This window comes from Rattus norvegicus, chromosome 6 (genome assembly GCF_021556685.1).
Source record: "Rattus norvegicus strain SHRSP/BbbUtx chromosome 6, alternate assembly SHRSP_T2T, whole genome shotgun sequence".
Lineage (NCBI taxonomy): Eukaryota > Metazoa > Chordata > Mammalia > Rodentia > Muridae > Rattus > Rattus norvegicus.
This window is the reverse complement of record NC_141539.1, coordinates 95,841,274-95,853,591: the sequence shown is the minus strand read 5'-3', so window position 1 is coordinate 95,853,591 and position 12,318 is coordinate 95,841,274. Positions and strand designations below refer to the sequence as shown.

The following is a 12,318-nucleotide window of genomic DNA, read 5'->3' as shown; positions in this document are numbered from 1 at the left end:
TCCATCCCCAGTGTGTGTTGTGTGAGGGGGTATGAGTGATGGTGATGTACACAGCACTATCAAGCACAACAAACAAACGGCTATTCTTTGAAAAATTCAAATTCCTGACCTCACAAACCAAACTTAATATAATTCTTCATGTATTTGTGGCCCTATACAAGATACTTCAAAGAATAAAATCAAGCCAGTCATGATGATGCGAACTCTAATCCCAGCACTCAGGAGGCAGAGGCAAACAGATTTCCACGAAGTTAAAGCCAGCTTGGTCTACTTAAGACATTTCAGGACAACCAGAGTTGACAGTGAAGCCCTGTCTCAAAACACACACAGGCACAAAGTTTTCCTTAAGGCCGCTAATGACAATGGACATTTGAATGGCAGTATGAGGAGAAAAAGTAAAAGTCTAATACTAATATGGGAGCCGGGGAGAGCTGCTCTTACAGAGGATCCAGGTTCAGTTCCCAGAAGCCACATCATGGCTCCCAACCATCTGTAGCTCCGGGTCCAGGAGACTCACCACCTTCTGACTACTGTGAGCACCAGGTATGGACATGGTCAGTGGAAACCCTAGAATGTTCTGATGAAGGCATTTCAGTAACATTGCCCTTGATTCTTGATGGATAATCGCTTTAAAATAAAGTTGTACTTTTGATGAGAAAAACTCATTTTGTTTTAACATCCATTATGAAGGGTTGAAAATACTGTTATAAAAACAAAGGGGTTTCTCATTGTTAATTTAAAAAAACATTTATTTTTACGTGTTTGGTGTTTTGTGTGCATGTATGACTGCACACCACGGTTATGCATGGTGCCCATGGAAGCTACCACATGGGTGCTGGGACTCAAACTCCTATTTTTGGGAGGAGCAGTCAGTGCTTTTAACCACTGAGGCATCTCTCCAGCCCCAAAAAGGATTTCTTAAAAGGAACTGTGGTGCGAACAGCTGCCCTGTCATCTTACATAGCAATCTTCTAGTGAACAGAAAGAATCAGGTTAAGGATCTAACTCAGCACTCATGAGGCAGAGGCAGGCTGAGCTGCATGAGTATGAGACCAGGCTGCTCTACACAGTAAGTTCTAGGCCAGCCAGGCCTACATTAATGAGACCCTGTCGTAAAAAAGATTTTAATTCACACTTTACAAGTGTATATACTTGAGTACTGTCTACACGTGTGCAGCCCTTTATACACTTGTTAGTATATGTTACAGTTTTCCTGACAGTCACAGAGAGCACAACATAATGACATAATGAACTAATCCTGACATCTCCGCTATGAAAAACAGCTCAAGCCATCAGAGTGACCTGAAAGCCAGGTGTGGGGTAATCCCAGCACCTGGGAAGCTGAGGCAGGAGACTGCCCTGGCTTCCAGGCCAGCTCAGGCTATAAAGGAAGAATGTCTCAAAACAACAAATGGAGTTAGCTGGCCTCTGTCAGGAGCTTCTCAGACTTACAGCATATCTAGTCAGAGTACAAAGATTTAATCAGGTGGTCAAAAACATCAAGATGTAGAGATGTTTGTATTGATAGCTCATTAAACATTTCAGCACAGCCCAAAATGATTCAATCTGATATTGTATGGAAACAAACACAAAAGCCTGTTTACAGAAAAACAGCAAAGCTACGACTCAAGGCAACATTAATTATTCTAAGGAGACAAAATAATGCAAACAAATGTATACACCCTAACCCAATCCTCTAGAATTCAAGGGGCCAGGCAATCCAGGGGATATAATATAATATGCTGGGGTTGGGGATTTAGCTCAGTGGTAGAGCGCTTGCTAGGCCCTGGGTTCGGTCCCCAGCTCCGAAAAAAAGAAAAAGGAAAAAAAAATATATAATATGCTACTAAGTATAGAAGACCTGTCTGCCTGTTACCCTAAAACTGACTGACACCATGGGGTGATCAGTGCCTAAAGTAAGCCAACTCTTCAAAGATAGTTTACTTGACTGTCCCTAAACCTCGACCACATCCTAGCCTACAAAACTACTTCTGCATGGCAGAAATCAGTCTTCTTCTTACAAACAAATATGGAAGCAGATGGTTTGTGACCTCCGATTAATTAAAAGGGTTAAAGACACAGTTAGGAGGAGGGAAATGAGTATAAAATGTATGTGCAGCACCCTCGGTGGCAGCCACTGCACACTCGGCTATTGTGCCCAGGCTGGCTGCAAGGATGAGGAAGTAAAAATTCAGAAAAATAAATATATCGGTATAGATGTACACAGCAGTTATGATGGAACAAAATATTTCACATAATGAAGTAAAAAATTTAAATATGCATATTTTACATATAATCAATTACCCTTTAATTACTTTGCCAGTTGGTGGTGGCAGTGCTTGCCTTTAATCCCAGCACACCGGAGGCAGAAGCAAGCAGATCTCTGAGTTCAAGGCTAGTCTGGTCTACAGAGTAAGTTCCAGGACAACTACGGCTACCTGACTCAAACAAATAAACAAATCATTTACTTTTATTTAGTTAGCTGACAAATCAAAATATAGAAGTTTATGGTATATGTTTGTAATACATGTGAACAAGTTAGCACATGTTATTACCTTTCTTGTGTGTGTGTGTGTGTGTGTGTGTGTGTGTGTGTGTGTGTGTGTGTGGTCTATCTCTGTGCACTGTTATTAACTGGCCAAAACCCTTTCACTATACTCTTGCCTTACGTGCCAGGACACCAGCACCTCACCACATCCCATTCGACTTATTCCTCCTGACTGAAATCTCTCTAAGCCCTCAGCCCTGCCTTCCCTGTGTCCCTTCACCCCACCCTCTGTGAGCTGGAGCTCTGCAGACTGTAAGTACAAATGACATGGTACAGTGTTTGATTTTCTGTGTGGAGTTTGTTTCTTTTTTTTTTTTTTTTTTTTGGTTCTTTTTTTTCGGAGCTGGGGACCGAACCCAGGACCTTGCGCTTCCACTGAGCCAAATCCCCAACCCTTGGAGTTTGTTTCTTTTAGTGCAACACTGCCAGGTCCATCTATACAGCTTCAAGTGGAAGGATTTCCAGCTTCACTGAGACTGAGCTGTGCTCCATGGCGACTGGCCACACTATCTAGTCACCTTGATGGAGGCTTAGGTGAGTTCCATATCACCACTCAGACAAACGAAGTCACAGTGAACACAGAAATGCACAAAGTTCTCTGAGGCACTGCTCTCATAGTTCTGTAGACATAAATCCAGAAGTACCAATGGTACATCCATTGCGGGATGTGGAGACTGTCTGTCTATTCTGTGATCGAATGTCGATGGTAGCGCGTGCCTATAATCCCAAGCACTCAGAAGGCTGAGGCAGCAGGACTGTGAGTTTGAGCCTGCCTGGGTTACCATAGATAGACCCAGTCTGGAAAAACAGTTCACATTTTAGTCTTATGAGGAGCCTCCACACTGTGTGCCACACTGGTTCTCCTAATTTATATTCTTACAGAGAGCAAGCAAAGGTTCCCTTTGCCCCACACTCTTATCCGGACATCTTATGTTTATGATAACAGCTAATCTGACAAGTATGAGAATGATGATACCTCATAATGGTTTAACTTCCTTAATGATCAAAACGCAGTCACACAGCAAGCAGCAGCAATGGGAGTCTGTCTGGAGAGAGGCATGGTTAGGTGATTTGGTCACTGTGAGATCACCACCGTCCTAGATGGTACAGCTCAGCACACACCTAGGTGACACCACATGTGTCACTGCCCTTAGGTTATATGCCAAGTATACTACTGTCTTGAAAGGGTAGGTCTCAATGACATAAACACCGAAGCACAGAGCAGGAACAACTAACACAGGACAAAGGATAAAATGGGAGGGTGGAGATGGCTGAGTGTCTAAGAGCTCTGGCTACTCTGCCAAAGGACCTGGGCTTGAGTCCCAGTACCCACATGGGCTCCAATCCCAGGGGAACTGACACCCTTTCCTGACCTCCTCACCTCAAGCACATGTGGTACACAGACATGCAGGTAAAATAACCATAAACACAGTATTTAAACGGTAGCTGTACAGGCTACTCACTGTGAAGGAAGCAGACAGAACTAAAGTTACTTTAGCTGAGTCAGGTAGAGAAGAGTGACTCTGAAGGGCCGGGATATCAGATGAACAATAAACAAGTCACAGACCGGGAGCTGGAGTGATGGCCAGCAGGTAAGAGCACTAGCTATTCTTGTAGAGGACCCAGGGGTTCAATTCCCAATATCCACGGAGTGGCTCGCAATCATCTATAACTCTTATTTCCAGGGGATCTAATATTCTTTCCTGTTGTTATGGACACCTGCATGCACATGATGCACATAAATTCATAAACACTCACATAGAAATTAAAAATGATTTAAAAAGTGCTTTCAGTCATTAATCAAAATGTCATCATTTAGAGCAGTGGTTCTCAAGCCTAATACTGTGACCCTTTAATCCAGTTCCTCATGTTATGATGACCTCCAACCATAAAATGATTTTTGTTGCTACTTCATAACTCATTTTGCTACTGTTATGGGTTGTAATGTAAACATCTGTTTTCCTGGGGTCCGTGGGGGTCACGACCCACAGGTTGAGAACTGTGACTTAAGGCATGCTTGCGTTGGCTGCATTTTCCCCTTGAGACTGTCTACTGGGGGGCTGGCTTCAGCTTTCCAGTCCAGTAACAAGTCTAGGTTCAGCCAGTGCCACTTCAGCCTCTCACAGGGATCTGACGACTGACGGAGAAATCGCAGGCAGATCTAAGTTTAAAGCTGATAATTTTTCTGTTGTTCTCATATGTCTATGAGATAAAGGTCTGGTTCCATTCTTCACAGAATATCTAGTTTTCTCAAAACATTTGTAGAAGACATTGTTCATGCTCATGGCACCTTTTGCAAATGTGAATACCCCACCAGTACATGGGTTTATTTCTGAGCTCTCTGCTCTTTTCTATTGGTCCTACATGTTGGTCCTCACAAGAGATTCACTGTCCAGACTACTGTAGTTCAGTAGAACAGGTAGGTCGGGGCTGCTTAGGGGTCTAAAGCACCAGTTAACATGAGCAAGAATACTGGGGTCAGCACAGTAGGAAAGAACTGAATCCCCACAGACATCCTGTGACTTTCGCAGAGCACTGTGGCATGCACATGCCCCCAAGGCTGGCTAGCACTACAAAGCCTGCTCTCCAGAATGGTGTTAAACTTACCCTTTAAAATGGTGTTTAACTTATCTTAACTCTTGGACCTGATTAAAAAACTTTCAGCACAACAGCCAGACACAAAAATCAACACAGAACTCGTTAGCTTTTCTATATACCAATAATGAACTTGCTGAGGAAAAGAACTTGAAAAAGCTGATTAAAACAACATGCAATACCAATGAGTAAAGCTCAGCAAAGAGCTGGAGGGCCTCTACAGGTAAGAAGATCTCTTATACTCAAAGATTGGCAGAACGCAGTAAACATACATACATTGTTGAAAGAAACAGTAGAGTCAATGCAATCCCAATGAAAATTACACTAACAGTTTTCACTGAACGCTAAAAAAGAATTCCCCACAGATACAAAATATTTTGGAAAAAAGGACATCTTCAATAAAGATAGTCATAAAACTTCCTATCCCTACATCAAAGAATAAAACTAGACCCTCATGTCTCACTGTACACAAAAATCAATTCAATATAAGCCTGGGAAATTGGACACTGCTAAAGGAAGACAGAGACAAAACACTTCAAGACACAGGCACAGGATTCCAACAGCACAGGAAATAATCCCAAGAACACTGGGATGGTCTACATCAAACCAAGTTTCGGCACAGTCAAGGAAACTATGACCAGTGAAGAAAGCCTGGAAATCAAAGAAAATCTTTGTCAGCTATATGCCAGACAGGGAATTAATACCCAGAATATATAAAGAACTACAGATATCAAACAAAAACAAAACAAACTAAACCATCCACTCAATAAATGAACTGAGTGGAATGTTCTGAAATGAAAACTGCAAACTGCCAAGAAATACTTGGAAAAGGATTCACTATCTTCAGCCATCAGGGAATGTGAATTAAAACTGCTTTGGGACTCCATTTCCCCCAGTCAGAGGCTGTCATCAAAAACAAATTGTAACAAATTCTGGTAAGCACACAGAGCAAGAAGAACCTTTAGACACTGGGGCATGAAGAGAAGAAAGTACACTAGCTCAGCTGCGAGGGAAGTCAGGGCGGAGGTTACTCAGACAACTGAAGAGAACTAACTACCCCGTGACCTGCTGGATCATTCTTGAACCTTAAGCCAGCATACCAGACACACACTTGGCACACCATCGTCACTGCTGACGATTCATTACAGCGAGGAAATTAGACGGCCTAGATGTACAAAACTGTGGTACACAGATGCTAAAATTTCATACAGTCATTAAGAAAATTGATATCATGGCACTCAGAATAGATGCAGTTTAAAGTCATCATGATAAGGGAAATAAACCATGCTCAGGAAACACAAAAAGTTTTTTTCTTATATATGAGACCTAAGTGTGTTTGTGCATGCGTGCACATGAGATAAAACTATAAAGAGAATCATGAGAGGGAAGGAGCTTAGGGGAAGGCAGAAAGAGAAGGTCACAGATATGTATGACACAAGAGCAGAAGAAAATTAGCTAAGGGAAGGAAGGGAGTCTCACACTTCAGCTTCCCAGGTACTAGGGTTCTGTAACGAGCCATCATGTCAGCTGAGTAGTATTTCTGATGATCTCCCCAAGAAATAAACGGGCAAATGAAAGCCTGAGGTTGCTGCTCCTGGGGATGCTGAGACGTGAGGACTGTTGAGTTGGAAGCCAGCCTGTTCTGCACAGTGAGGCTCTGGACTTAAACACCCACTGAGCTGAGCTATGTACAGTTCAGTATTAGAAAGGGCTGTGCTATTAGAGGGGGGAAAACTCTTTCATGTAAGAATAACAGCAGAGAGCTAATACTGGGAATCAAACCCCAGGCCTCAATAAGCAACTCCTCTACCACCGAACCACATCCAGCTCAAAGATACGAATACCTCCTAGAATCTTCTAATCTACAACATACGTTTCAGAAATTTAAATGAAGAAAACTTCAGGGAAAAAAAAAATTGGTAAGTGTTCTCTGAAATGTTCTCATACACACACACACACACACACACACACGCACATACACACACTCACACGTATACACACACACACACACACACACACATACACGCACATGCACACACGCACACACACTCACACAGTAACGTTATGGCCTGTGAGAGATCACACATCTCATTTTCTCCTTTGCCGACTTTTCCATCCGTGATTATTATACTCCTTGTCCTCTGATCAGCCTTGTTCGGTCCACATCCCTTACTTACAGTAAGGTGGTATTTTGAGTGTACTTAAGTAAATACTGACTTTCAAAACCTTAAACACTGGCAGAGCAGCCTCATTTATGTATATAAGTGCAAAACTCAATTGTTTCCTTTCTGCTGGGTTTTTATGGTCTAGAGATCAAGGCCATGTGGACAAGTGCTCTATCACTCAACTGCAACTGCTATCGGAAGGATTTTTAGTTTTTCTCCCAAGTAAGTGTTTCTTTTTGCATGGTCTGCCTTCCTTCCTTCCTCCCCCCACACTCCCTCTCTCTTTTGGTAATATTTGGTATTATTCATTTTTATGATTTTTAATTATGAGGTGCATGTGCATGTGAGTACAGGCTCCTATGGAGACCACAGGCTCTGAAACCTGCTGCAGCTTGAGTTACAGGCAGTTGTGACCTGCCCAACAAGGGAACTGGGGACTGAACTCAGGAAAAGCAATATGTCATCTGTGCAGTCCTGTCATGTTTAGTGTGAGTGCACACATGCTGCAGCCATATGGAGAGGTGCCAGCATTCTGAAGGGTTAGTTCTCTGCTCACTCTCCATTAGTTCTGGTGTCCACCCCAGTTCAGTTACCAGGCTTGCAGGGACCACTTTTGTCCACTGAGCCACCTCCCTGGCCCACACGGGTTGTTTCTGGGATTGCAGGAATGGACCATCAGACTCATGCTTGTTCTGAAACTCACTCTGTAGACCAGGCTGGCTTTCAACTCAGAAGGATCCACCCGCCTCTGCCTCTGAATACTGGGAATAAAGGTATTTACCACTACTCCCGGCCAGCCTAAGTTTACACGCAGAACAAGAATGAATTCATATTGACAATATATACATTGTTCGTGAATGGTCCTAACAGGAGAATCCACTATACACACACCAAACACGAAGCTGCCAGTACCTAGGCTTGAATCTCCTTGGCAGAACGTGTCCCATCTTTACATTCTGCTCTAACATCTACATTATCCTTAGTGCAACAAGTGGCGGAGACACCTGTGCGACTGTCACTGCAGTTAGAGAAATAACAGGATACCACCGTCTTATGAAAAAAGAAAAGAAGCAAAACGTCCAAGTGCACTAGAGCAGTACTCTAAATGACAGTACAGTATTCTAAGTGACACCTGCTTTTCCCCCTCTGAACAGCACTACAGTTTAGCGAGCTCCATCCAGTAAGTTCACAGGGTAGAATGCATGTCTCTGTGTATGTATAAGGTAAAGGTGTACACGCCTCCGGCCAACCGTGTGTAAAGTTACTACTTACCCACAGTATACCAACTAGCATCTGTCAACTTGCTGATGATAGCTTCCTGGATAGAGCCATCAGATGTCCTTGTTTCCACAATAGCGCCAACCTAAAACATAAAACCCGACTTTTCTTACCAGGTTTAAAGTTACAGACCAAACCACTTCCACCAACTACATGATCCAAGTAAGAAATTTTTGGTAAATATACAAGCTAGAATAAGGCAGAGATATTAGTTAGGATGCTCAGATCTTCATTATGTAATAGGAGCCCCAAAGTTCTTTGGCTTAAGTAAGGGAGCAGTTACTTGTATTTTATAAATTAAAAAGATAGTCTGCAGAGTCCAGGACTCCAATATGACTAAATATCTTACTTCAGAGTTTGCTCACCATACTGCACTACCTCCAGTAGTCTTAAATGGAACAAGTATCAAATCATAATACAACAAAAATACTTAGTTTTCTTTCATCATAATATTGAGTACAGGATTCAACACTTGTATTTAAGGAACCTTTCACGTAAAGGTTCAGCTGGAGAGAGGAACAGACCAGCTAAGCTTCAATCAGCTTCCAAACCTTTGTATATCAGATATTAACCAAAGTGGTACTTCGCCAAAACAAAGACTTAACTACATAAATAGAAATGAATAGAAAATATAATATAATATTGCTATTTGTCAAATTGAATAATGAAACAAATATAGTTTGATAAATCAGAAGAACAGAAAAGTTTATGATATTTGGCATGTCACAGGCACCACCTTAACTATTGCAACAATTTAAAAAAAAAAAAAAAAAGAAGTAATATATTCAAACTGGGCATGGCAGCATAGCCCCACAGGTAGAGCTTTGCGAGTTCAAGTCCAGCCTGGTCTGTATAGTGAGCACCAGGCTAACCAGGGCTACGTGGTGAGACTCTGCCTCAAAACAAACAAGCAAGCAAGCACGCTCAATATATATGTGTATTTATGTACGTATGCAGTCCATAAACTCAACACAAAAGACAGGAGAAAGCACACCACCCTAACACATATGAGGCTACTCTGTCATCCAAGCAGTGCTATACCTGCAATCCCCGCACTCGGGAGGCAGAGGTCTGTGCTACAGTGTTAGAATAGCCTAGGCTAAGAGACCATCTAAAACACCAACTCAAAACAAAACAAAACAAGAACAAATTAAATCAATAACTAATCCAGCTATGATTGATGTTCTTAAAGGATATAATCATCTCATCATCATAATTTACACTAATGTACATCTGTATTTTGTTTTCTGATTTACATGCCTATAAAAACTCAAGTGTATGTATGAAGTTTGACAAGTTATGGCATTTGCCTGTGGTTCACTATTTTTGGTTCCGAACTGGCCATATACATACTCTTAAAGGGCCCTTTACTTGGTCATCTTGCACCAACTGTGTTGTGTTATCCTGCTTCAGAAGTACCTGGAAAACAAGAGGATCCAAAAGTTACTTTTGAAACAATGTATCTCTAATAACCCTGCAGGTGCCTTCTTAATACCCTGTGGTTACCTCTGCAGTAACAGTTATTACACTGTCTTATATTTATGTTCATTCTTTCTCATTAACTGTGAGCTCCTAGAGGGCTGGAGCCCTCTTTCATTGCTGTTCCCCTTAGAGTTAGCAGTGTCAGAGCATATTACAGCCATTTAATAACTGCTTGCCAAGTGAACACAGTCTAGATTTATAAGCCAGTGATACTATATAAATGTAAAACGGCTTCTCGTAAATTTTATCAAGTCATAAAGGTTTTGACTATCACAAAATATTCTTTTTTTTTTTTTCTTTTTTTTTGGAGCTGGGGACCGAACCCAGGTCCCTGCACCAAGCGCTCTACCACTGAGCTAAATCCCCAGCCCCAAAATATTCTTTTAAATCTTCGAATTGTATCGCCTACTTAAAAACAGAGCTCTTGTGGCCCTTAGGCCTCATGAGGCTAAGCCTGGTGGCACGTAACTTTAATCCCAGCTCTCGGGAGGCAGAAAGCCTGGTGGATCTCAATGAATTTAAGGTCAGCCTGGTCTACACAGAGAGTTCCAGGATAGCCAAAGTTACATAGAGAAATCTTGTTTCAAAAAAAAGTCTTAGGATATAATTAGAAGCAATTCAGTTACAACAAAGTATGCCTCTCCAACGCTCTTGCTCCTTATAGTCTACCATACATACAGGGAAACATCACAGCAGAGTAAGCAAATTCAGGGTAATGGTAGTGTATGAGATGTCCTAAAACAATTATCCTATTATTTTAAATAAACAACTGAGAGCCACAATAATATAAGTATACATATATTTTAAAGGTTAAAACTTTCAACAACTCTCAAATATCCAATGGTCTGCATTTCTAGTTTACAAAGTTCAAAGGCTATATGAAATGAAGAAAAATAAAAATGTCAAATGTCATCCTAAGAAGCAAGTGTCACTAGTAGACTAATACCTGGGTCTAATGGCTACTTAAGTCACCGTCTCTGAGACCAAGGCTTTCTAAACCTTGATCGCATTTGAAAAGTTAGGCTTGTTAAATTAGTCCCAGAGGTTTTCATTCAGAATCTCTGAGATATAGTCCTGAGAATCTTCACTTTGAGTAAGTTCCTAAGTGGGGCCAATGCTCCTGGTCTGGAAAGGCCAACCTGCACATCAGTGCTCCAGCTCTCTTGTCTGTTCACTCATTCATTCACATTCGGCAAACTGCGTGCCTGACCACTAGACGTGAAGCACTCCTGCACATATCAGGAATAGAAACAGAAACTCTGAGCTGTCCTCTCCTTTTCAAGGTATTTAACTCTGGTAAGAAAACAGATATGTAGCTGTATAGGGCATATTGCAAACTGCAGAAATAGGATTATAATAATACCAACAATAATACTATGACAGGCACAACAAAATGTGGAAACCTGTAGAAAGAATTTTCATGAGTCATACTTTATGGATCTACAGTGTTAAGAATATTTATATACATGAAGATTTTCTTGTACCTACATTAGCAGAGGATGCGGAACAGCAAACAGGGGCTAGCGATGTGGCTCACATGGTGAAGGGAGTCTGACATAAATAAGGCTGAATCCTATCCTATCACCAGTGCTGTCAAAGCCAGCGTGTTGTCTCAGCCTATCCTAGTGCTCTGGGGTGGAGGCTAGAGGATCAAGTACAAACTCATTCTCAGATGCTTAGTGAGGCTGAGACCATCTTGGGCTACATGAGACCCTCTCATCTCAATATTAGTAATATTAACAACAACAACAACAACAACAATAATAAAAGATCTACAGGAAAACAACATGTAAACAGATTTCTCAAGAGCTGTGGCATTTATCCACCCACCCTTTTCTGTATTTCCTAATTCTACAGGAATGTATTAAACTTCAACTTTGTTATCCTGGTCTTAAAAATCAATGTCTTGATTGATGATATCTATAATCCCAACACTCAGGAGGCAAAGGCAGGATGGTCACCGAAAATTGTCTGAAAAAACTGGGCACGCACACGCCTCAACTCCATGAATAATTTTTAATGTTATCTTAAAAACATAATTTTACTTCTTTGTTCTTCCTAATGACTGAAACTGCCATTATCTGATTAAGAAAGAGAGACACCAAATTATAGCCTAATCACGCTTCCACAAACAGGAACGATCCAAATAACACAAGCACCACACCTTAGCGTCCTGAACGAAGCATCTAGAGTCATTTCTCAGCTTGTTCTTTATTTTTCAGTTCCTAATATACTCTAAGTTTAGTATGT

At 41.5% G+C, this 12,318-nt stretch overlaps 1 protein-coding gene across 2 annotated transcripts in view; it reads right to left on the bottom strand.

The window, feature by feature from the left end:
- Positions 1–12,318, bottom strand: part of Arid4a (AT-rich interaction domain 4A) — a 70,895-nt gene that overhangs the window by 54,900 nt on the left and 3,677 nt on the right. For both annotated transcript variants that reach the window (NM_001395713.1, XM_087553223.1), the window contains 2 exon segments: positions 8,581–8,671; positions 9,940–10,005. In NM_001395713.1, coding sequence (NP_001382642.1) covers positions 8,581–8,671; positions 9,940–10,005 — 157 coding nt within the window.